Here is a 27,330-nt window from a genome sequence, read left to right on the forward strand (position 1 = left end):
TTGTTTTTGCAGTTTTGTTTGGTTTTTTGAGACAGGGTTTCTCTGTGTAGCTTTGGCTGTGCTGGATTTGCTTGGTAGACCAGTGTGGCCTTTGAACTCAGGGAGATCTGCCTGCCTCTGCCTCCCAAGTGCTGGGCTTGTTGTTTTTGTGCAGGGCCACACTGCAGCCTGTGGGTAGCTTAGACATCACAGTATAGACAAGGCTAGTTTCATGTAATTAAGTGGTGAGGCCATCAGGGCTGAGATGTTTTATTTCTGATTTAATCTCCAGCCATTTCTTTATTCACATGTGCATATTGCCTATTTTTTCATCATTTGGTGTCAGTAGGGTGTACGTGTCTGGGAGTTCCTCCTGGTTTCTATGTGGGGCATATGTTGTTCATAATAACATTTTACAATGCTTCATATTTTGATGGTAGCTGCTGTAATGGCCCCACTTTGATTTAGTTCTCAGTTTTTATGTTCATCATAGGCAAAGCATGATTTACAACTCAATCTTTTCCAACACTGAGTCATTTTTTCACCTTCCGTCTATTTGTGCCCTGGTTCCTATCTTTCCCCTTCCGGTTTTTAACGCATGCGCGGCTTGACCCTTCCTACTGAAGTCCAACACTAGGCAGCTCATTTGCGATCTTTGGGTTGTGAGCCCTACTGTGATCCTAGTTGCTCCTGGAGCGGCACATGCTCTGTCCTGCACGTTTCGGTGTGCTCTTTCTCAGTGTTTGCTGCCTTCGTTTTTAGGTTCTTTTAACAGCTGCTTATGGATCTGGCATATTACCTAATTGTTTTGTGCTTGTGGATTTCCAAAGTTTTTCTTAGTAGAGATTTCTCCTTTTACAAATTTGTGATGTTAAGAAAAATGTGGTGGTGGTGGGCTCTGGAGAGAGATGCCTTAGTGGTTAAGAGCATTGACTGCTCTTCCAGAGGTCCTGAGTTCAATTCCCAGCAACCACATGGTGGCTCACACCCATCTATAATGTGATCTGGTGCCCTCTTCTGGTGTTCAAGCCTACATGTAGTTAGAGCACTCATAAACATAAAATTCAACCTTTTCTTTAAAATAGGAAGATAATACTAAAAAAAAAAAAAAAAGACATTTACATGTCTTCCTCATGTATCTGTCTTTTTCAGTTGCTAGACTTGTCTTATGGTCTGCTGTAGGACAATCCGGACAGTGTTCTGTTTATTTTGTTAGGTCGATTTGGTCAATAGTGTGAAGTCCAGAGTACTCTTATTGATTTTGTCTGGATAATCTGTCCAATAGTGAAAATGGTATATGGAAGTCCCTTACTGGTAATTTGTGGTATTTCTTTTGTTGATGTTGTTTTGGGACAGGGTCTCATTACAGCCTTTGCTGGTCTGGAACTTAGGATCCTCCTGCCTCTACCTTCTGCATGCTGGACAGTGGTGTGCCACCAACCCCAGCGCCATGCCATTTCTCTATTTTAATTGATCCAATCTTTTAACATCTGCTTCATATATTTAAGTGCTACACTGTTGGTGGCAACAGCTACTGCGTCCTCTTGACAAAGTGAGCTCCTCATTAGGACGTTTATGGCCTCTTTTGCCACTTTAAATCTCAAGCCCCTCTGTCTGACGCAGGGCTTAGCACCACCATTCTTACGTTGCGTTCTTGTGGAATGCCTTCTTCTGTCCTTTTAGTCTCACTCTTATGCGCCCTTAAGAGACCACAACAGCTACAACATATATTATAGTTGGATCTTGGTTTTTGATCCACTCATTCACTGTCTTTTCATTGGAGAATATGAGTCCCTTACATTCAGTGTAATTCCTGACAGTACTGACTTACATGGCTGTTTTCTGATTGTTCTGTAGACGTCTACAAAGAAGGTGGAGGCTATGAGAACAGGGCAGTCAGTGCCGTTAGCGCTGTAGAAGACACTGAGAAATCTCCCTGTAAGCTTCTGCGTCTACTTCAAAACGTTGATCCTCCCAGGCTACAAGGGAAGCTGGGCCCCCACCTGGTAGACAGAGCTGGGGTTCTGGTGGTGAAGGGGAAAATGTGGTGTGGGCCCAGCAGGAAAACTGGGGAAGAACATGGCGCTCACAACCTGAAGTGGAAAGGGGGGCAAGAGCGTAGCAAAGACCCTGACAGAGGTGCTATTGTGGGGTACACAAACGGGACACCTCACCTAAGAGGTAGGCATGGCCTAAGGAAGTGACAGTTGAGACAAGAAGCTGGCTAGGGGGAGAGATAGCAAGCTCAGACATTGGAAAGTGACACTGGGTCTTGGCTAAGAGCAGAAGGCAGCTCAGTAGTGCAGAGGACAGAGGGCAGGGCAGAGGGATGATGGCCAGGGCAGTGAGGACATCCCACACCATTTTAAGGAAGCGTTTTAAGCAGCCTCTGTGGAGCTTTACATGGGGCAGCTCTAGAGTTTAAACCTAGAGGGAAAGTAATTCACTGAGTAGCAATTCTTCCTAAGTGTCAGTGGACTAGCTATCCCTGCCTATTGACTCCTGAGACAGTCACCCAGGCCAGCCTCTCCCTTCCACAGCAGCGCCCTCTAGTGGCCACTGCATTTGGGAGCTGGCTACTTAACCCCAGCACACACAACCCAACTGCTTGAGAATTCTTATAAAATGTTGAAAGAATAATTAGAGGGTTTTGTTTTATTGTTCTGAGAGTCTAACAAACTTTATCTCAGTCTGGAACAGAAGCTGTCAGTCTGTGGGCTGCACCCAAATCCTTTCACAGGGGTGACCTTAGACCATCTGCGTATCAGATATTTACAGTTCATAAAAGCACCAATATTACAGTTCTGAAGTAGCAATGAAAATAATTTTATGGTTGAGGTCACCACAACATTAGGGTCTCAGCATTAGGGAGGTTGAGAATCACTGACCTAGAAAAACATAACTATAAACTTCTATAACTATAACACTGAAGTTGATGAAAACAGATAACATGGTAATGTAAAAAACAATAAATCCTAAAACCTTAGTAATTAAAGCCCAGGTGCTAGGGAGATGATTCAGCTGAAAGTATTTGTTCAGGGCTGGAGAGATGGCTCAGAAGTTAAGAGCACTGCCAGTTCTTTCTAAAGGTCCTGAGTTTGATTCCCAGCAACCACATGGTGGCTCACAGCCATCTATAATGTGATCTGATGTCCTCTTCTGCCTGTGAGTGTACATGCAGGCAGAGCATTGTATACAAAATAATAAAAAAAAGAAATCTTTAAAAAAGAAAGGTTGCACTACAAGAAGAAAGCCTGTTTGATCCCCAGCTGGGGGTGTGAAGGCAGGAGCCTAGGGCTTGCTGGCAGCCAGTCTATGTGAATCAGTGAGCTCCAGGTGCAGTGAGGGACCCTGTCTCAAAACACTAAGGGGAGAGAGTGTGAGGAAGACACTAGACATCAACCTCTTGTCTCCACACAGATGCACACACATCCAGACAATAAACACTTACAAACACACACACAGACACACACACACACACACTCTCTTAAATTTTATCTCTGGGGCACCACAGTACTTATTCCTGGAAACTGAGGCAAAAGGAAACATGTGATGCACATGCTAATGCACATTCATAACCCCAGTACTCAGGGGCTGAGGCAAGAGGATCAGTGCAAGTCTGTGGCCAGCCTGGGCTCGTAAGGCTCTGACTCAAAGGAGCCTGATGGACCATGCCTTTAATCCCAGCACTCAGGATGCAGAACAGAGGTCAGGGTCTTTATGAGTGCAAAGTCAGCCTGGTCTAACATAGTGAGTTACAGGCCAGCAGCAAGGCATATATAGTTGAGACTCTATCTAGTCTGTCTGTCTGTCTGTCCCTCCCTCCCTCCCTCCCTCCCTCTCTCTCTCTCTCTCTCTCTCTCTCTCTCTCACAGACACACACACACACACACACACACACACACACACACACACACACACACGATAAAATAATTCATCAATTCATTAAACTCCCAGAGAAATTCAAACTATAAATTGTGTCACATCTTTACACAAAGTATTTTCTAAGTCATCATTTTTACTGACTTTCTCTTTCTTCTTCTATTCTCCCCACATGGATAAAAGTCAACCTTGCTGGTAATGATCATTTTTCTTATTTTTTTGTTCAAATGTTTATGCTTAGGATAAATTCTTTTGAAGAGTCAGTGATTTATTTAGAGTATTCCACAAGAGTTTCTCACAAGTAAGCTGATTCTAATATTTGACTAGATCCCCTAACTCTAGGTAGGATGGGCACTTTATATTTAAGTGTGGAACATTAGTGGACGACCACAGTAACACTAGCACAAACCATCCCATTCCCAAACTCATAGCTGGAAGCCAACTTACACTAGAGAAGAACATGACAGCGTCCTTCACCACAGCACTCAAGCTGCTCCATACCTAACTACGTCAGCTTGTAAGGCAAGGACCTTGTCCTCCAACCAGCAGCATTTGCAATCCACCTCCACTGCTCCCTGACTGCCTGCTCCTTATTCCTCGCATAGGACTTGACACAGGTTTTCTTCACGTTCCTTTCCTCTGCCAAGTAAAAACCAAGTTCGTCTCTAAATGTTGGCATGTTGGTTCTAAGTTCTCTGAAGCAAAAGCAGCAAATCAAATTGTGAGGCAGTGATAGTGGACGTGGGTTTCCGTAAGAGGACAATCTACCTTCACGTGATAAAGGAATTCTCTCTTTCAACCTCAAGCTTTAAATGCTATGGACACAGGCTGTGAATTCACTTACACTAATTCACTCCAAACTGAGGCAAATGGTTAATGAACGTCACACTGGATTGACTCAGGCACCACTGTGGTGGATGTACACGTTTTTGTTTTGACCCCAAGTGTGGAATGGTGAACAGACTTGTGCGAGAACAGGTGATGCTTATCCACTAGAAGACAAATGACCTCATGTGGGGCTTGGGTTTTTGCCAGCTGAAACACATCTTATACAGACTCTGAGAGTATGTATGTATGTATGTGTGTATGTATGTATGTATGTATGTATGTATGTATGTATGTATGTATGTATATGCCCAAAACAGGAGGCACGGCTTTTTGGGTGTTGGAATTGTTTGGCTGTTCACCGTTCCACTTGGAGAAGCTTCTAGAGAGAACCGCTCCAGAGAACACATTGGGGCTCCATGTTCCAGCTGCTGTTCCAGGTTCCAGCAGCATCTTTGACTGAATCACTGGTCTGCTGAAATCCTGCCAACTATGCCAGGGGAATCACTCCCAGGAACTGAGTCCAAAGGTCTACTTCTCCTGTTCCCACTTACCTCTTTTCTCTCCTATCACTTCTACAAGCTACTAATATAAATTCTGCCACCAGGCTCAGTGAACTCAAGCTGACTTTCAGGGTACAGACAAAAGCCAGGCTCACTCTCAGCTGCCTCTCAGCTTTCAAGCCCCGAGTCCAGTCTAACCTGTGTGGACTTTGGAAGCATAGGACGGTGACACGGCAAATATTAATAGTACGACACTAAGCAGTTGACCTGTGATGGTCTGTTCTGCGGCCACAGAAAGCTAATGCCCCACAGTGCAATACTGTTTCCCTGGAGGAACCCTCTATTCACAGCAGGGCTCTTGTTTTATAGTCACTTATCTCTTTCCCTTTTCTAAAGCATATGCTTCCCTTCCGGGTCCATGGGAAACATTCTAGAAAACAATCCCAACCCAAATTAGTTTTGTATGTCAAAACAGGTAAACGTTCTTTTCTCGAGACAGGGTATCTTGGTGTAGCCCTGGCTGTCCTATTTAGACCAGCTGGCCTTGTACTCAGAGATCCACATGCCTCTGCCTCCCGAGTATTGAGATTAAACGTTTGCTCCACCACAACCTGGTTGAAGATAGATGTTTGTGAGACAGATTCTCCCTATATATCCCAGGATGGCTTCAAACTTGTAACACTCCCATCTCAGCCTCCCAAGGTAACAGGATTACAGGCAGCTTTAAAAAGAAAAGAGGAGTTTGGACAGGAACCAGCCTGATTGTGACATTTTATCTTTTTCCCTTTATTTTTATAAGTATGGGTATTTTGCCTCCATGGTATCTGTGCATCACATGTGTGCCTGGTGCCCGTGAAGGCCAGAAGAGGGCATCAGATCCCCTGGGACTAGAGTTTTACAGTTATGGACTGCCATGTGGGTGCTGGGACCAAACTTGTCCTCTAGAAGAGCAGCCATGGCTCTTAGCCACTGACCATCTCTCCACAGAGAAACACATCTCTGACCAGAAAGAGCCACATCTATAGCAATACATCTGTAAAACTCAAGCAGGTAAACGACATGGAAACTGCAAACTCTTAGAAAATTGATGTCTCAACTTGCAAAGCCACCAAATAAATATGTACACTGAGTCAGAAAATTATTTTTAATAGTTACAAAACATTTTTACAGAATCAGTATAAAATAGCAATTGATTATTTTATAATTATGAGAATTAGACTTGAGGTCTTGGCTAAATGGGACTGGACCAAGCACAGGCCTTGGCCTGCGGGCCCAGACACCATCCTCGGAAGTCCACGCTGCTGACATCTGTCATGCTTAGCTGATGAGATGATGGGGTCTTTAAAAAAAAACCTCTCTACTCATTCTTTGGAGGCTTGAAGTGAATTCGGCAGCGCTCATTAAACACCTAAGATATTCAAACAGAAACAAAAGTCATCCAGTCATCTTACATAAATCAGGCCTCGCTATAAATTCAGATCAACAGATCTAGGTCAACAGGCTCAGGGAAAAGGAAGTTTCTTTAGCACACCAAATTCAGCATGATGTGCACCTTGGTGACATTCACTAGACAATTTCAGCGCCCAATTGCTGGCTAGACCTGTCTTCTGCTAAATTATGTGAATTTATGTATTTCTTGTTTTGTTCACCTTGTTTCCTAAAATTTGAAACAACATGGGCTGGAGAGATGGCTCAGAGGTTAAGGGCACTGAATGCTCCTCCTTAGGCCCTGAGTTCAATTCCCAGCAACCACATGGCGGCTCACAACCATCTATAATGTGATCTAATGCCCTCTTCTGGCCTGCAGGTGTATGTGCAGGCAGAGCACTGTATACATATAATAAAAAATCTTTTTTAAAAATTGAAACAACACATAAATGTCAAAAGAATGTCCTATGACTAAATGCGGCTATGCTACATAAAGTTTTCATAGGAGTAAACGGTTTAAAAATAAGGGAGCTGTTAACATTCTTATGTGAGAAGATTTCTGATGTATGTTAAAGGGGAAAAAAAAACACACACACATAGAACTATTCATGAACAGAGGAAAAATTCACTAGGAGAAACACACATGAGTGTCTGAAGGCCCGCCCCACCCCTACATGAGGAAAACCTCACAGTACGAGGCAGATGCTCACTGTACACTGTGTTTGTTTTCAGTTTGGATTTTGAGACAAGCTCTTGCTTTGTGGCTCATACTGGCCTTGAACTTGCTATGTAGCTTGTCTTGGCCTCAAACTCACACTCCTCCTGCACCAGCCTCAGCACCAGTGCTGAGTCACAGGCCACCGTGCCTGGCTACGTGTTCACTTTCCGTGGGCTAATGATGCACAGAAGAGTACTCTCTGAGTGTCATCCACTGTCGGTGTCTTGAGAACACAGCTTTACTGGGGATGCCATCCCATCATACTGAAGGGCACCTGGGATGTCACATCCAACACTGTTCCACTCTTTCTACCATGCTCTACATGTACCAACATCCTCTGGACTGGCTCCCAAAAGCCAGACAGTCACCAAACCCTTCTCCCACCACAGTCCCAGAATAAATTATGACCTCTTCAGAGAATGAATGAATAGACAAAAAGCCTTCAAGCACCACAGCCCCTAAGCCAATGCAAGGGCAAGTGCAGGCTACATTTTGGCAAGGAAGACAAAATAAGAAATGCCATAAGGCAATTAAAAAAATATTTATTAATTATTATGTATACAGTGCTTTGATGCATGTACAACTTCAGGCAGAAGAGGGCATTAGATCATATTATAGAGGGTTGTAAGGCACCATGTGGTTGCTGGGAATTGAGCTCAGGATCTCCAGAGGAACAGCCAGTTTAAGCTTTTAACCTCTGAGCCGTCTCGCCACCACCCGGCACTCAATTTATAGTCTGTAATTTATTTACACCTTCACATGCTGTGAGTCTGTCTGTCTTTCTTTCTTTCTTTCTTTCTTTCTTTCTTTTTTTAAAGATGGATTTAGTTATTTAATGACACAAGAAATAAGCTGGCTACAAATAGGCAGAACATGGCTTCACTTACAATGTTAAGAAACAGTTAAGAAGCATACAAAAGCTGGAAGGTTACACACCAAGACACCAGCATCACCTCTGCTTAATGACTACATTTCTTTTTTTGTTTGAAAATTTTGAAACAAAATTAATTCTGCAACAAAAGTTCCTGAATAAACAAACAGTTATTAAATGCCAGAATTAGTCAGGGCCCAGCAGCTAATATTCAACCCAAGGAGATCCAGGCGGAGAAGGGTGGAGAAAGCTCGCTGTTCTTTCCTTCTGCTGGAACTTACTTATCTGAGTGTTTCCTCTCCACTTATGTGCCCTGTGTAACTGCATTTAATGAGACTCAATGACTGTTAACTGACACCACTGCAAAATACTGCTAGCAACTTTGGTTTCTTAAAAATAACTATACAAAAGGCTATTTTTTTTTTTCCCGAGACAGGGTTTCTCTGTGTAATCTTGGCTGTGCTGGACTCACTTTGTAGACCAGACTGGTCTCAAACTTACAGAGATCCTCCTGCCTCTGCCTCCCCAGTGCTGGGATTAAAGGCATGCGCCACCACGTCTGGCCACAAAAGGCTAATTTCAACAACTAAACTCTTTCAAAGTTCTCAGTTAACTATAGTAAAAACCAAATATGCCCATAATTAGTGTTAGAAAATACAAAGTTTGTATCCAACCTCACTCTGTAGTGGGTCACAGAATCTTCCCTGTGCCTGTGCCATGATGCTCCAACAGAGGTTAGCAGCACTCACCACCTTCAGCCTTTTGCTGGGCTCTTTTCTCCAAGCCTGCCTGCTCTTCCTGGCCCCTCCCCGTTGCCCCTTGATCACTCAGTTCCGTATTTCTCTGTGAGAATCACCATTATTTCCTACCTTCCAGCTCCTGTCATTTACCACTTCTTCGACATTTAGCTCTGATTGCATCCATTTCAACTGCAAGAAAGGGAGAAAAACAGAAACTCTGAACTACAGCCCCAGTGCTGAGGAATGGGGATGACGTGGAGACAGGCAGATCCTGGGAACCTGCTGGCCAGGCAATCTAGGCAAAGCTGCCAGCTCCCAGTTCAGCGAGAGACCCTGCCTCAAAAAATAAGGTGGAGAAGTGATTGAGGAAGACATCTCAATATAACCTCTGGCCTCATCTCACCAGCACAGACAACCATACCCCCATCCCAACACACACATCACATACAATATCAAATAAAGGTAAACTTTTAAAAGCCTATGTAATATTATATTAATAAGCTGCCCTTTTGTTGAGCTCTCTGAGACACTGGTCCTGGAAGCACTGTCTCTCCACAATTTAGACCCAAACATGTCTGTCTCAAGGTGTCCTCCAAGGACTTGTGTCTAGGGATGAGCTGGCCCTACTAACTTTGTGACAGGGAGGGAAAAGAACAGCAAAACTAGCCCCAAAGTAGAAAGTTTGCCTGAAAACAACTAGAAAGCAAAGCACTTGTAATGGATGTGCCATTACTTGTATCAGGATAGAAAAGTGCCACCAGGGGGAAGGAGAAGCTGGAAGTTCAGCTGTAGGAAGCTCACCCATGGGGAGAGAGCTCACTGGAAACTCCAGCTGACTGCCTCCACTTGTCAGTCAGCTCCTGCTGCCTGTGTGCAGATCCACCTGATACAGTCAGTTACTCCGAGGGGACACTGCTCTGCCTGACTCCTAGTGGGGAGCTCTCCCCAGCAGAGTCCTGCTAGAGACTTCCAGCACCCAATTCAATGGTGTTACTAATGCGATGACGGTAAGACCTGGGGGGGAGGACTGAGGATGATGCACCCATAGAATCCAGCTTCCCACATGTCCACTGCTAGGTCAAGAGGAAGAAGCATCTTCTCTACTTAACACTGCAGTTACAGGTTAGTAGGAAAACAAGCTTTCAGCTCTGTCCTGCCTCTCTTGTCCACAAACAGTGCTGCTGCTAAAGGTCACTGACATCTCTGTAGCTGTGTGATGGGATGTAAAACTTCTCTAAATTCTCAAATTCTGTGTGACCCCTGGCCCTGGAGGTGAGAATAGAAAAATGCGAGATGTTAGGAAGTTCGCCTAAGATATGCAATGAAAAGAAAAAAAGAAAATGTGATGTCATTAGGGTACAGATAATCTTAATTTGCTACACTGTGCCATAATTTGAATTAAGTTCTTATTTAAAGGAGAAACAGTAGGTAGGTAAGAATGATGTTAAGGAGGTGATAAATAGAAAGTAATTTTGGTTTAAAAAAAAAAGTTTAAAAGAGCTTCCTTTGTTCTATTACTATAAAACCTCCATGGAACTGCTTCCATGATAAAACCTGGACCTGGGGTGCTCTAGCTCAGTGTTCCCAGGCCATGCTCACTCATATTTGGCTCCAGAACAAACTAGCTCATATTTGAAAAGGGGGTGGCGGTGAGAATAAGAACGTTTTAGAAAAAAATGGATTTTATATAGTAAAAGATAAAATGAGTCAGGTGTGGTGGCGCATGCCTTTAATCCCATCACTTAGGAGGCAGAGGCAAGGGGATCTCGGTGAGTTCAAGGCCAGGCTGGTCAACAGAGGGAGTCCAGGACAGCCAAAGCTGTTTAAAAAAAAAAAAAAAAGAGGAATTCTCCTAAATAGAAAAGATGAAAACAAAGCAGAACCCTAACATATAAAAGACTTGAGTAGGTTGTACAAGGTGACTCACTTTCAGATCCCATAACCACACTGGGAAGATAGACCAGCGGCCATTGCTGCACTGGCTACAGGCTACTCACAGTTGCCCTTCCTGCCTGGGAAGCAAGCCTGCCACTTATTCACTGATGGCTCCTATGCCCCTCCCCCTCCCTGCACACCTTCCAGGCACTAAGGGCAAAAGGGCAGATCTGAGTGCTGAGTAAATAGAGACACAGTCACTCCCAATCCCAGGCCTTAGCTGAACTTTGCCCTTCACTTCAAGGGTAGCTCCACTCTGACTTTTCAATACATGACTTAGCCATCCTGCCCACACACTGTCAACATATTGAACACAAGCCAGGGTGTGAGGGTGACACGGCTGCCGCATGCTCACACCACTGCTGGTTAGGATCCACTGGGCCGACGTGGACGGCTCCGCGGTGTCCCTTTCCTCCTTCACTGGCTAAGCTGTGGGATAGTTGGAAAGCGTGGCCGCTCCTGACAGTGGAGGACAGGTCTGCAGTCATGCCCTAAACAAACAGAAAGCTCAAAGCTACTCAGACCCTGAGCAATTGTACAAAAGAGCACACAAGGAACTCGGAATACCAGGGGAAGGTCAAGGGCTATTTTATCAAGTTTACCATCTGGAGACTCCATCACTGCCTGATGAAAAAGCAAGACTGAAACAGAGGCCTAGGCAGTGGACAAAGACACAGACACAGGGTTGAGGCTGCATCCAGGGAACACTTAAATCTGAGAAAGCACAGCTGCCTGGCCTACTTGCTGTGTGCCCTGTGCATCTGGCTGCATCTACTAAACAAACATCTAGTTCCACAACTACATAATATTAAAAAAAAAAAAAATCACCACAACAACTGTGTTGCCCATTGTGCTATCTTAAACAGACAACTGTTGTGATAATTCTATGTTGGTCATGTAAGAAAAATCACTGTTATTAAGAAATAACAAATGGGAGGTTGGAGAGATGGTTCAGCAGTTAAGAGCACTGGCTGCTCTTCCAGAGGTCCTGAGTTCAATTCCCAGCAACCACATGGTGGCTCACAACCATCTATAATGAGATCTGATGCCCTCCTCTGGTGTGCAGACATATACATGCAGATAGAGCACTCATATACATTTCTAAAAGTAGCTTTTTAAATAAGTGCCTTAAAATTAAAAATGGACCAGCCAAATGAATAAAGGTACTTGCTGCCAAGTTTTAATCCCAAGAAGTCATGTGTTAGAACAAAAGAACCAACTTCTCCATGTGGTCCTCTGACCTACACATACACACACAAAGAAATAAATATAATTGGAAAATAAGATATAATAAACTTATTTAAGGGTAAAGGGGTACAGCATATCTAACAAGTGCTTAAAATCATTCCAGAGAAGTGTACATGTATGTGCACAGGTAAGAGAAGGAAAGGGGGAAGGCCAGGAAGGATGAGAAAGGGAGGCCAAGACCCGTGAAGCAGCCAATAGCAAGGGAGTACAGGGCGCTCTTTACACTGCGCTGCAGCTTTGCTCTTGTCTGGAATACATAAAGCTAGATGACACCTGAGAGTCTCCTAAGAAAGAAGGACAAGTTATGCCATGAAATAAAATATAAGCGGCTCCCTGTGCCATCTGTGAAATCAAGCAATGGCTGGTGGTGAAAACTGCACTGTAGCAAACATGGGCACGTTGTATTAGCTGCTTTTAGCAGTCTGTGGTGACTTAAAGCACAAGGCAGGGGAAGGAAAGGAGTTAAATGCAAACACTAAGCCACTCACACATGGGAGATGAGAACCTGTGTGCTCTGACACCCTGGTGGGCACTGGGCCGTGGAACCCCAGAACACCAAAGCACAATTGTTTTCTTGATAAAGCAAACAAGGGCCTCGGTGGTGGCTCTGCCCCATTAACTCTATTACATGGGGAAAAGCTCCCTGTCACATATCCCTGAGTGAGCACTTGACTTATAAAATTATGTGGTGTGTGTGTCCAGAGTGAGCAGGTGTGGAGGTCAAAGGACAACTTATGGGACTTCTCATCTTCATCATCTGAATTCCAGAGATCAAACTTAGGGTCTTCTGGGCAGCAGGAATCCTACTCTGCCACTTAGCTGGCCCACGGTGAGAACACTGAAAGGATACTGTCAAAGGCAGCCGAACCCCACAGTGCCTACAGAGTAGGGTGGACATCACACTGAGGTGTTCAGAGTATCTAACTATATTCAACCAGTATGGCTGAAGAAGGCAATAGCTAGAACTGAAGAAATCTGTCTTGATTTCAGCAGATTCCTACACAATGAAAGAGGTAAATATTTTCAAAACACAAATTCATGAGGAAATGTTTCAAGTAAACAAGCACAGATGTTTTCCACAGAGCTTCTGAGGTGGTGGTGGTCATTGATGTTTTGTCTTTAACACTGGAAAACATCACAGGGATAGAAATAAACATAAATCTATGTTAATTTTCCCTAGGCTGCTATTTTGCATTTGTTTATGAAATATGCATTCATTTACTATACTACATCTAAGTGTGATGCAAAGCCCACCTATCTAAGACATTACTCTTCTGCACCCCTCTCGTGTGTGTGTGTGTGTGTGTGTGTGTGTGTGTGTGTGTGTGTGTGTGTGTGTATAGGTACAGAGAGAGAGAGGTAAGTGTGTGGAAGCACAAGTCCACAAGTGTGCACATGCGAGTGGAGGCCTGAAGTTTATATCTTGTGTCTTTTCTAGACCACATTCTACTTTATTTGCCGAGGCAGGGTCTCTTGCGGAACCTGGTACTAACCAATTCTGGCTAGTCTAGCTAACTGGCTTGCCCACGATCTCCTGTCTGCCTCTGAAGTGCTATAATTACAGGGGCTGATAAGATACTCAGGCGTGGGTCCTAGAAACCTACAAGGAGAACATTACGATGGGCAGATCTGGGCCCAGGGGTCTTACTCAAACTATGGCACCAGCCAAGGATAATACGTACAGTAAACATCGAACCCCGACCCAGATCTACCCAATGGACAGGACATTCTCCACAGTTGAGTGGAGAGTGGGGACTAACTTTCACACAAACTCTGGTGCCCCTTATTTGACCACGTCCCCTGGATGGGGAGGCTTGGTGGCACTCAGAGGAAGGACAGCAGGCTACCAAGAAGAGACTTGATACCCTATGAGCATATACAGGAGGAGGAAGTCCCCCTCAGTCACAGTCATAGCGAGGGGAGGAAGGGGAAATCGGGAGGGAGGGAGGAATGGGAGGATACAGAGGATGGGATAACTATTGAGATGTAATATGAATGAATTAATAAAAAAAAATTAAAGGAAGAAAAAAAAGATAACTCAGGTGTTTTGTTGTTGTTGGTTTGGTTTACTTGTTTGATGTATATGGGTATTTTGTCTGCATGTTTGTACACCACAGCATTGCCTGGTGCCCAGAGAGGCCAGCAAGGGAGATCACATCCTCTAAAACTGGAGTTACAGTTGGTTGTGAGCCTCAATGAGGGTGCTAGGAATCAAACTGAGGTCTTCTGGAAGCAGCCAGTTTTCTTAGCCACCACCCCAAACTCCAGTCCCCATACTTGCACAGCAAATAGTTTATTCACCGATCCATCCTCCCAGCCCTGTCCTGGTCGTTCCTTAAGAAGTACCCACAACTTACTTGAATTTTTGCACCTTAAAACTATTTTGAAGGCTATATTGGGAAACCTTTGCCCAGCTTACCTTCGTCTGCTCTTTCCTAAGCTGCTTTAATAACGTCAAGTCATCCAGATTCTTCTCTCGCTCTTCTCGGAGACGGTTTACTACTGCTGAGGTCTGGGCTATACAGTTCTTTATAACTCTGTCCCTACTGACGTGAGCTGCCATCAACTAAAAGAACAAAGGAACGAAGAGGGAAGAAATCAGACTAATTTGTTTCATTTTAGTATTAGGAAAATATTGAGACTTCAGAAATTTAATAGTTTTTAAAACAATTTTTAAAAATCTCTGGAAGAGAAAACTGTTGGTGGGGTTGCCTAAATCACCTCAAAGCAGGCAGAAGGGAAAGCCGGGGGAGGTGCCGAGGATGAGGCCGGCAGCTCCAGCTCCTCCACCTCCGGTACCTGTCCTCACGTCTCTACCCTACAGCGTCCTTCCCACCATCTGCTGCTACTCTTGCTCCTTTTTTGTCTTTTCTAGTTGTTTTCAGACTCGTGTTGCCAACAACGGGAAGATGTTATAAACAAAGTGATGAGAATGTCTTAAAATACAATAAAAAAAAATACAAAGAATGTTATATTTAACTAAGCAGTCAGAGGCCTTTTCAAAAATTTAAAGTACTGTTAAGGAAAACCTGAGGCAGGGATTAGTGGTTGCATCAACTGCATGTGCTGACTGCACGGATAACTGAAAGAATGACTCTCTCTCTCTCTCTCTCTCTCTCTTTTTTTTTTTTTTTTTTTTTGAGACAGGGTTTCTCTGTGTAGCCCTAGCTGCCCTGGACTCACTTTGTGGTCCAGGCTGGCCTCGAACTCACAGAGACCCACCTGCCTCTGCCTCTCGAGTGCTGGGATTAAAGGCGTGTGCCACCACGTCAGGCCAGAATGACTCTCATAACCCCTTCTCAGAGTAGAACATCCCATAAGAAGCCTTTCTCCAGCTGTCTTGAGTAGCAAGGCATCATAATGGTCACGGTTCAAGCTTCTCTTACAGTCACTCCCGAGGAGATTGCAATGAAATTATTTAATTTTTATTAATGAGGAGCCTTTCAAGGTTAACATTCTAAATTCATACTTTAGCTCTCATATCCTTTCCTATTTAAAAAAAAAATCACCATTTAGGGAATGCAAATATGTCTTCGTCAGCTACAAGAGAAGCTGGGCTGGGAGCTGACGTAAGTCAGGGAGGCTGTGAGCAGCAATGCTGGATGCTCCAGACCTCAGAAGAGACAACACTCGAGAAGAGGTCTTACTGCATCTTGTTGGCTGAGCACCCCACAGGCCCAACCTCCAGAACAAAGCTGCTTGAAATACAATAATGACCACCTGGGCAAGCATTCTTAGTTCACTAATCCTCCCAAGCACTAAGAAGGGAGCTTATACCAGATGCTCAGTCACCAACCTAGGAAGCAGCAGATGTGAGGTTTGATCTAGTCCTGGAATCCATATTGCTAATAACGATACTATCAACACTACTCTACCAGGAGACTGTAAATGGGAAGAGCTGAACGGCAGGGATCACGCCGGTGGCCAGGAGGAGGAGAGCAAAACAGAGTGACCGCACATTTCTAGTTCTTAGTCAGAGAATTCGAAGACACAAATGAGCTATCAGACATCCCACAGTACGCTAGGACTTGGACCCAACCCCCACTCGCCATGACTGAATCTTTATAAAACACCACACCCTCTAATTTTCTAAAACCACAGTATTTACCTGATTGCTCAATAGAATGACACACTTTAAAGGAGAAAAGAAAAACCAGAAGGTGGTGTTCTGAAGTAATTGATATGAGTAAGTCTGTCCACAAAATGACTTTTTTCTACACCTGAGAAATACATTTTAGATTTAAATAATGCCTTTTTTTCCTGACTAGAAACCCACTCGGTAACCTCGTGGTGGGAGAGCACTGGAAAGCTAACTTCTAATTTAATTGAGGGGCATCAGCGAGCTACAGCACAGCTGCACCACCATTCCTTCTGCCTTTGCAAAAGCAAAATGGGACTCTAGCAGGTAATGAGCAGCTCCATGCTGGAGGAGGGCGACTGCTAGCACCTGTGGCTTTCTCTTCCCTTCTACTGCACACTTCCTCTCCCTTCTTGATAATGGGGTGGGGTAGGGGCAGTGGGGAACCCAGAAAACAAAAGGCAAAAGGTCTGAAGGATTTACACTCTTCTTGCTTTTAGCTGCTTGGCCTCCTGGGATTGATTCTCGCTACTACTGTCTTGACTGTTTCACGGTCCTTGTGGTCATTTCATGCATACTGTCTATTTAAGCAAAGGGCCATGAATGCACAGGCCAAAACCAATCCTGTTCCTATTCTTTACAACCATTTCTTTTCAGATTTATGCATACACTACACAATGTATGTCTGGAGTTATAGAAATATACAAGATGTCATGTGCTTTTCACAGTTTAGATACAGGTAACTTCTTTCTTTCTTTCTTTCTTTCTTTCTTTTTTTTTTTTTTTCTTTTTTTCTTTTTGGTTTTTTGAGACAGGGTTTCTCTATGTAGCCTTGGCTGTCCTGGACTCACTTTGTAGTCCAGGCTGGCCTCGAACTCACAGCAATCCGCCTGCCTCTGCCTCCTGAGTGCTGGGACTAAAGGCATGTGCCACCACCACCCGGTTCAACTTATTTCTTATTTTGTACAAAAGATACACAAAAGAGAGACTCAAGAGATAAACTTACAGATTCATAAAGTTGTTTACAGGTTTGGCTGGCATCAATTTTCCCTGCAAAGGAAGCTGTTGGAACCGTAGTGTTTAATTCATGTACTATTCTGTCATCAATTGTCCTCATCACCTTGAGTAATTCCTATATATATTTAAAAGAAAAGAAAAGAAGAATAGAACTCAATGAAGTGTTAAGTGATACAAGCTAAATAGTTAAGCAAAAAGTGGGGAAGAAAAAGGTTTAGATATTTTACCTAAGAGGAAAACAAACCAAACAGTGCAAGCAGAATATCTTTATCACAAGGACACTAGGTAGGGCATGTGGCAGTTTTGCTAACAGAGGCCTCTGAGTCTAGCGGTGGCTCAACAGTGGAATCCCACGGCCTGGCCTGACCTTTAGCAAACTGTGTCTTCTACTCCAGCCACAGCCAAAGAGGGCTCTCCAGCCTGAGTTCCACGCTCTCTCCACAACCATGCGTGCCAGCACGCTAACCTAACTTTGCAAATGTGGCACTGGGGGACGCGAGGGCAGGACCAGTCAGCTCACAGAAACAGAAGGCACACCCTGCCAGCCTTACCTTGCAGTTCTTTGACTTTCTACTGTGACTGTAGGTATTTTTGTGATAAAAACAGAGCACATCTGCTAGTAGAGACTAAACATACTTTGGCTTTTTCATTCATTGAACACAAACGAATTAGCTCTAGCTTTTCTTCAGTAGCCCTGGTTCACATCTCTCCTTCAATGTCTCCAACTCACAAAAACCCAATCAAAGCAACAACAACAAACATTATTTATTATTGTGAGTGCCTGCAGATGTCGCTCAGGAGTGGAGCACTTGCTCCCTTCCTGTGAGGCCCTCAGTTTCACCCCAAGAGAGAAAGAAGAGAGAGCTGAGCACACTGCACAGCACAGCCCTTCCCCACACTAGGGATGGGTCGAGCCACACTGTCTTCAAGCTGAGTGTCTAGCAGGGTACAATTCTCTCTTTTATATACATTCTTAACATTGAAACCCCTCCTAGACACTCCCCAGCCCCACACTCATGGGAAAGCCCGAGAAACAACCACATTAAACTGCATACACACTTATTTGTGAAACCTTCCGAGTGAGCCCTAGAGGGAACTTCACTGACTAGCTCCCTCAACACAGCACCCCCTTTCTTTAGTTTGTCAATTTAAACCCATGACTGAAACCAACACTTGGTATTTTTTTTTTCACTTTCTCATTTTTAAAAACTTCCCTTATCATTAATGTAGCCTCTGTCAGGCCTCAGGCAGTCCATGTATCTAGAAATGAGCTCAAGCCGGACTACAGAAGGGTTCCTCAGGAACTTGTGAAACTGGTTCCCATCTGCTCCATCTGGCAAGAGAAGCATGTTGTACATGAAGCCCACAGGCCTCCAGGCTCCCTCAGTCCCTACTCACAAATGCTTCTTATACATCTCGAAGTCCACACTAGCCTCTTGGCCCTTCCTCCCAGCTACTCATCCTCCTTAAAACCACCCATCACTAATGCACTGTGTCTCTCCCTCCCTCTCTCTCCCCCCTCTCTTCCTCCCCTTCTCTCTCCCTCCTCACCCCTCCCTCCGTTCTATTCCCTATCTCTCACTATGTCCAACTTCCAGCTATGCTCTCTCCCTCTCCTTCTCTCTCTTGGACAGCTCTGGCCATGACCAGTCTATTTCTTTTTCTTTCTCTCATTCACAATAAAAACCTTTCTCTTAATCATACTAGAGTGGCCATTCCAGTGATTTCTTTACTGTGCCCCGTCACATACACTTACCTTTTAAAAAACTTAAAGAAATATTTAATTACCCAAAGTTAATCATTAGTAATATATGAACAAGTTTCCTTATTATTTTTATACATACTTATGAAGTAACATCTTAAAAAATGACATACTGTGAACATCTTGCTCATGTTACTAAAAATACCTTGGAAAATCTACACCCAGTGCTGGGGATCAAACCCAGGTCCTCATGCTTGATAGGCAAGTGCTCTGTCACCAAGCCACTCCAGGCCTCCTTGAAGAGGTTAAAATACTCAGTCCATGGAGGACTCAGTTACCAATTGTAACCATTTAATCAGAGTGTGTAGTCTAAATTCTGCTCCTACCATTTCATTCACCTTAACCAGCTGAATATTTTAATGGCCTGCTCATGATCTCAACACAGAAATGGAGTAGCTGTCACAACATCCATAATTTAGACTAATAAATCCTAGGCAAAGGCTTTTATCAACAGATAAAGGTACTTGCTGCCAAGCCTGATGCCCTGAGTCCAATCCCCAAACCCACATGGAGGAAGAAGAGGAAACCAGCTCCCACAGGCTGTCCTCTGATCTCCACTCACTTGAATACCACTGCACGTGCATTCCTTTCTCCAAATAAATAAACTTAATGAAACCAACAAAACACCACAAGCAAGTAACACAAAGTTCGTTATCCTGTCTCCTTTTTTATCTATGTTTGTTGATAGCATCCTTTGCAAACTATAATTCTTAGGGGACATAGAAAGTCAGTACAGTTCTGGGACAATCTCAATATATTCCCTGGGCAACTAGCATTTTAAATAGCATACTATATAATGTAGGGTATATACTGCCCAGGAGTAGTAAATTCCAAACAAATGATGGTAGCATTTAGTGACTCAAAGGGAAGAAGAAGCTGGGTGTGGTAGCAGAAGCCTGTGACCTTAGCACTCAGGAGGCTGAGACAGGAGAACCAAGAGTTGCAGGCCAGCATGGGCTACAAAGCAAGACCCTACCTCTAGGGGGAGAAATATGTACCAGACTGAGCCACCTAACCTTCCACAACATGACTATTTTTTTTCTTTTCTTCTTTTTTTTTTTCCCCCATACCCCCTTTTAAAAATCTCCTTCAAGCTCTTCTTTTCTTCTGTTCATAGTGAATTTATCTTCTGAGGCCAAGTTTCTGTTTTACTTCTTGGACAGTTTTCCTTGGCAAGGAAAGCTAGCAGCAATTTTCTTCTTGGACCAGTGAAAGTTACAATTCATCCTTTCACTAACTCACACTGTATCCAACACAGATGTGGGGCTGTGTAAGAGTTGTTTTTAGGGCTAGAGAGGTAGGCAGCTCAGTGGTTAAGAGCACTGGCTGCTCTCCCAGAGGACCCACGTTTGATTCCCAGCACCCACATGGTAGCTCACAACCATCAGTAACTTCAGTTCCAGGGGACCTCACTCCCTCCTCTAGACTGAGGGCACTATGCATGTAGTCAAAACACATATAAATAAATGTATTTTAAAAACTATTGTTTTTAAACTGTACAGTGTGATATTTTTGTACAGTTAACACACTACCAAATGTATCTTTAGATAACCCTGTCCTGGAGGTATTTTTAATACCCACTGACCTTGTCTGGTACAGGATGGGGGATGTAAACTGGCATGGGAATTTATAACGGGTTCAACAGCAATTAGAATTCAAGAATTTCAAGAATGCCCCTGATAATAATCACTTAGAGCCTCACTGTTATAGTCTATGTTACAGGTCTTTAATGTTTTCTGAGAAGCACAGAAAATGAGTGAAATGCTCTCAGAATAGTGGGGTTGTATGATCAGACTTCTGTTCTGAAATGACTGCCTAGAAAGTGGACTGGACATGAGGATAGGTGTAAAGACCCCAGTTAGGAGACTGACACAGAAATCCAGGCAAAAGTTTATACAGCTTAACGTTTGTTGAGTTTTTATTGATGCTGAACTTTAGTCAGTTTTTGAGTTTGATTACTAGCTGTAACGTTAATCATGATAAATCCTCTCAATAAAACAATTTAAACATGCTACTAAGGTCTTTACACAACAATGGAAATTTGTCTGCATTAGCTGGGTAATGAATCTACTTTTTAAAAATGTAATAGTGTGTGTGTGTGTGTGTGTGTGTGTGTGTGTGTGTGTGTGTGTGTGTGTTGGGGTGCACATGTGCCTCAGCATATATGTACTCAGAAGACAACTCTGTGGATATGGTTCTCTTTCCATGTTTATACAGGCCCTGGAAATCAAACTCAGGTCATAGTAAGGCTTGTGTTGGCAAGCACTTTTACCTGCTGAACCATCTTGCCAGCCCTGAAACCACCCACTACTTTTGCAATCTTTTTTGTTTGTTTTGTTTTGTTTTGTTTTTTGAGACAGGGTTTCTCTGTGTAACAGAGTCTTGACTGTTGTCAACTTACTTTATAGACCAGCCTGGCCTTGAACTCAGATATTCTCCTGCCTCTGCATCCCTCGAGTGCTGGAATTACAGGCATGTGTCATCACGCCCAGCTTACTTTTGCAATCTTACCAACACAATCTACAAACAACATCTGCCAAATATACTATATTCCTCCCTTTCCTGGGAGGGATTTCCTAGTAGATTACCAATCTATGCTCTAAGGCTTTTATTACAACAGACACCAGCATGTGAGGTTTTTTACATTGAAATTCACGATTTAAAATCTTCACTGACAGCAGCATACTTAATAAGCTTAAGAGCGACATGTTAGCGGCAACTACTGCATGTGCATACAAGTACACAGCACAAATACAGAACTTTCTATCATCACAGGGAGTTCAACTGCACAGAGCCAAGCAGGTGAAGGTGCGTGTGACGCAAGCCTGGCAACCTGAGTTCAATCCTGGAGTCCACATGAAGGAGGAAGGAGAGAACCAACTCCACAAAGTGTCCTCTGACCTCCACACATGTGTCCTGTGTTCTCCCACCGTGCACACATTCACACAATAATAAATCATTTAAAAAGAAAATTTAAAAAAATACAATGAGAACATCTGAACTGATGTCATACTTATTCCTGGATTGTTGAGAATTATTAAACTTGATAGATTACAAAAAAGTCTAAAGAACAGGAGCACTATCAATGTCCCACCAGGCCGATCTCCGTACAGTGCAGGAAGCATCAGACCCCTTGGGTCAGCTCCAGGAGGGTCTAGGACAAAGGCTGGGTGGTTTAAAGTCAACTCAAAATAAACTATGTACACCCGAATAAATATTCCTAATAGAAATACAGAAAAACGCTCTAGAAAGAAATAGTGAGTTGATTTTGTCCAAGAGAAACATGATGTGGGTCTCAGCTGGGGGAGGAGAAGGTACTTCAGAGTGAGCGACAGGTGCGAGGAGGAGGCACAGCAAGCAAGAACATGTGCTGAGGAAAAAGTTAGGAATAAGTAACAAGGCAGAGGGTTCAAACACATGCTAGCTATGGAAAGGGGTTGGGAGAGAGAGACATTCAGAAGATTTTGTCTGGAGGCACGTCTCTCTCTCTCACCTTTGTTGTTATTTTGTTTTGTTTTTTGTTTTGGAGACAGGGTATCTGTGTGTGTGTAGCCCTGACTGTCCTGGAACTCACTATGTACACAAGGCTGGCTTTGAACTCAGAGACCCACTTGCCTCTGCTTCTGCCTTCCCAGTACTGGAATTAAAAGCATGCACCACCACTGCCTGGCCTATGATGGGTTCTTAAAAAGACTGGCATGCCATGGTTAGTCCTTTTCGAGACAGGGTTTCTCTATGTTATATCTTGGCCGCCCTGGACTCGCTTTGTAGACCAGGCTGGCCTTGAACTCAGTGATCCGCCTGCCTCTGCCTCCCGAGTGCTGGGATTAAAGGCGTGTGCCACCATGCCCGGCCCTTAGAACTTTTATATAAGTGACCTGAAATGTACACAATGGTAATGTTCTAAATTCAAAAGAAAAGGACACAAGTGACTAATGAAAGGAGACTTATCGTACCAACCAAGGACAATGCATGCAGTGAACCTAGGCCCCCTGTTCAGATCTAGCCAATGGACAGCTCGTTCTCCACAGTTGTGGGGAGCACAGAGACTGCCTCTGGCATGCACTCTGGGACCCCTGATTTGATCACGTCCCCTTGGTGGGCACACAGAGGAAGGGGAAGCAGGCTATCCTGATGAGACCTGATAGGCTATGGTCATATGGTGGGGGAGGAGGTTCCCTTCTGTCAGAGGTCTAGGTGGGGAAGATGGCAGAAAAGGGAAGGGGTGGGGGAATGGGAAGATACAAGTGAGGGGCTAACAGTCGGGACATAATATAAATAAATTATAATAAATTATTTTTTTTTAAAGGAGACATCCCAAAGCTGCAGAAATCACAAGTCCCATATGCCTCTGCCTCCTCAATGCTAAGATTAATGTTGTGAATTACCATGTCCAGTATTTCCTGATTTTATTGACCAGTACTTGTCGGTGTTCCTCTAAGAGTCTAAGGGGCTGAAATTATCAAGTTTTTGTAATGCTGGTGCAAATACACTGTGCTTACAGTCAAAAGTGCATCAAGAATCATCATGTACAGAGTGTAACACTTGACAATGGTAATAAATGTTACTGGTTTATGTATTTATCATTAATTTTGCATACTTTGCTTCTACTTCCTAGCTCTCCTATTTACTGAATCCCAATTGCATCAAGCCATGACAAGGACTGGCTTAAACCTAGATGAGGTTTAATTACTGTTCATATTTGCACAACATTAAGTCACCTGTAACACATTTCTCAGAGTATATCCCTATTATTAAGCAATGCATGACTGTACAGGAAATGTTCTGCTGTGTGCTATTGCCTCTGCCTAGTTGTCAACCGGTATCATCTAAGGCCCAACTCATATGACCTCTTGATTTCTTTCCCTTTGAGCTTTTAAGCATTTTATTTGTAGCTCCAGTGTCTTTTACATGTTTACTCCTCACTTAAAGCTCCTCTTTAATACCATATCCACCATGGCATCTCCCAGAGCCTGGCAGCTGGCCGATACCTCGAAGTGGCTACATTGTGTATCCTGGGGTACATGCTAAAGCCCTAAGTCCTTGTTGACAGGGCTTTCAGAAATGGAAGTGAAATGAAGGTCACAACCAGAGACACTTGTAGTTTCAGCTACTTGAGAGGCTGTGGCAAGATTCCTCCACAACATAGTGAGATCTTGTCAAATACACACATACATACACAGATACATAAGTGGAAGTCAACAAGGCAGGAACCCTAATCTGTCACAACTGGGATTCTTTTTTTTTTTTTAATATTTATTTATTTATTTATTTATTTATTATTTATACAGTATTCTGGCTGTATGTGGCCTCCTTGACAGAAGAAGGCACCAGATCTCATTACAGATGGTTATGGGCTACCATGTGGTTTCTGGGAATTGAACTCAGGACCTCTGGAAGAGCAGCCAGCAGTACTCTTAATCTCTGAGCCATCTCTCCAGCCCACAACTGGGGTTCTTACTGGAAGGGGACAAGACATTAGTGACCCCTCTCCAATTGCACAACACAGAAAAATGGGTGTGAAGACAAGGTGACAAAACAGCCTGTAAGCCAGGAAAAAAGACCTCACCAGAAGTCAATTCCAACAGGACCCTAATCTTGGGCTTCTAGCTTCCAAAACGTCAGGAAACTACATTTCTGTTGTTTAAGACAATGGCAGATTGAGCAGACTTTAAAAAAAATGCCCAATATGTTGTTGAATATATGTTAGAATGAGATTTGAAGCATTCAATTTTAAAATCTCTTTTTTGGATTCTATTTCACTTTGGAAATAGGATATTTTCTGGGAATGCTACAACAGTGGGGTGGGAGATACAAAAAGTTTAAAATTCTTTCAAAATCTTTTAAGCGAAAACAAAATCAAAATTAATAGTTGGAGCTTGACAAAAAGTGACAGGGATTGCTTAGGAAAGCCCATGAGAAAACTTTTTAAGGTGAAAACATCCATTCTGATGTTGACATAAGTTTGTCTTAGAAGAGTATGTCAGGCTGGGCATGGTGACACACACCTTTAATCCCAGCACTCGGGAGGCAGAGGCAGGTGGATCACTGTGAGTTCAAGGCCAGCCTGGTCTACAAATTGAGTCTAGGACAGCCAAGGCTACACAGAGATACCCTATCTGGGGGTGGGGGTTGGGGGGGAGTATGTCAACATCAAACTAGAAGGAGCATTTGTAAATACCTGTGTACTACATCATATGCAAAATATATCCCTCCAAAATAGTAAACAAACCCTAAGCTCAGTTAATGATATGCACGCAGCATATTTCAAAGTGCTCTTGATTTTTGCAACTTTAAAACCTCTTCTCAAATTAAAAGGTGAACTAAATAGACACATACAGTCAGAATGGATGTAGCGAGCCACTGAGTGTAGAATTTAGATGGTGGGTACATGAGCACTCACGGTGCAACTCTTTAATATCGCATAATTATAGTGGAAGGGTTCTACCTAACATTCAGAGTAAAAAAAAGACAAGACGTTCATGGGTTTCGCCCTGCTACTCAGTGCCGGGCTCTCCATAGTTAGGACACTTATATACAAAATGATCTAACAGCTCTTAAGAATGTAAATTTTGATTACTAACTTTCGAGAATTTCAGTCAACCATGTCTTATAACTTTACCAAATTCATCTAAATTTAAATGCCATACCGATGTTTTACATTATTACAGCATCTTCCTGTATGTTCTGGTCCTATCTGAGAGGGAGTGGGAACAAAAAAACCAATGCCTATTTACAAGAAGGTTAAAAGATAGGCTAAGGCCTGTTCTGGGAAACCATGTCTTTAGCTTTTTAACTCACATACTCATTATTAAAGCTTTTGGCCAAGGGACTGGAGAGAACGGCTCAGTACATTGTCTGTTCTTGCAGAGGACTCGGGTTCAATTCCTAGCACCCGTAAGACAGCTTACAACTGTTTGGAACTTCAGTCCCAGGGGATACAATGCCCTTTTTTGGTGTGGGCACTGCACAGATGTGGTGCACAGACATACATGCCTCAAAACACCAATACACATAAAAAAATAGTTTTTTAAAAATTTGGCCAAATTATTTGTCAAACAAATCAATTGAGGTTATCTTCATGTATACTACCTACAAACTGCTCAGAGTATTAAGATTACTACTGAGAGGACAATGATGACATGTGAAACAAATTTTCACTATCTTTAGCAAAAAAAAAAAAAAATACACCTTAAAGGTCATTTTCTTAAAAATTCAACTCTAGTTTAATAACAGAACTTTCACTGGGAATGAATCAACACCCGGATCGTTATTCCTGAATTCTTGGGTGAGTATTACGTCTTCGACCTTTGATATTTATAGTGCAAAAAGACACTTTCCCCCCCCCTTAAGTGTTAACCGTCTCTCAGAGTTCAAGAAGGCAAAAGCACAGACCAGGTATTAGAAACTAACCCTCCCTTCAAGCTTCCAAATATTCTGTCTCGGCAAAAACAGGACACAATGCCCAATATCTTTGTTTTATCAAGCACACGAGGTCTCTCTGACTTCTTTCTCTCCCACAAAAATCTCAATTTACAAGTGGGAGAGGAACGGCAGACGCTGGGAACGAAGTTCGGGGAACTGTTGAGCTGTCACCAGCCCCTAGCCACAGCTTCTGAGCTCGGCTTCACCACTGCAGAGTGACCTGCAGGGACTCAACTACCTCATGGCACCGAGCACCTATGCTTCCCCAAGGCCACCCTTAGCCCCCGTGACCTCCAAAGTTTCCTCTTTAAAAAGCCCTGAAACGCCTGCGCTTCCCACCATTTTCCCATGCTCCCTCCCAGGACGAAGCACGGGCTAGGATCTAGGGACAAAAGGCTGGACAAGCTTGCCACGTGAGGAAAACCTCATCACCTGGAACTCGGCGAACTCTTCACAGTTCACACCGCCACTGGGCGCCGCCATATTGGACGAACGTGAGGACCCCGCAGCCGGCCAATCACCGTGGAGCAGAGGCGTCCGCGGTGCTGCCTGACCGCAAGTAGTGTGAGGCCCGGAGCGGAGGGCGGGGTCTCCTTCCTCCGAGCCTTTCCACTCTGTGATCCTACAGCATAGGGGTACTTGCTATAGAGGAATGAGATCCCGAAGAAGCGTCGAGAAATAAGGGCGTTTGGGGCAGTAAGGGTGAGCAAGCAGTGAGAATAACTAATTTTTTTTGTTTTGTTTTAAATAGCGAAGTGAAAAGCAAGCTTCCCTCAGGGCCATTACAGAAGCCAGCACGCCGTAGGGTCCCAAGCCCCGAGTCCCTCCGCGTGCGTGATCGCTTGCACAGTCCTAAAACACTACTCAGCACTTCACAGTTGGCAAACGTCGCCCTTTCTCCGGGGCACTCATGCCCGAG

General features: G+C 43.7%; 1 protein-coding gene across 2 annotated transcripts; it reads right to left on the reverse strand.

Moving 5' to 3' along the window:
- Nucleotides 1-6,319: 6,319 nt before the first annotated feature.
- MIX23 (mitochondrial matrix import factor 23) lies at nucleotides 6,320-27,295 on the reverse strand. 2 transcript variants are annotated; one of them, XM_084800507.1, is made up of 5 exons: nucleotides 26,844-27,295; nucleotides 17,214-17,339; nucleotides 14,549-14,695; nucleotides 9,076-9,135; nucleotides 6,320-6,597 (listed from the first exon to the last, which is right to left on the reverse strand). In XM_084800507.1, exons 1-5 carry the CDS (start codon nucleotides 26,892-26,894, stop codon nucleotides 6,547-6,549), a joined length of 435 nt encoding a protein of 144 aa, XP_084656633.1. In that variant the 5' UTR covers nucleotides 26,895-27,295; the 3' UTR covers nucleotides 6,320-6,546. The 2 variants fall into 2 exon arrangements, with proteins under 2 accessions (XP_084656633.1, XP_084656634.1); XM_084800508.1 differs by lacking the exon at nucleotides 17,214-17,339.
- Nucleotides 27,296-27,330: the final 35 nt, after the last annotated feature.

The sequence above is a fragment of the Acomys minous genome (assembly GCF_964271855.1).
Source record: "Acomys minous genome assembly, chromosome: 11".
Classification (NCBI taxonomy): Eukaryota; Metazoa; Chordata; class Mammalia; order Rodentia; family Muridae; genus Acomys; species Acomys minous.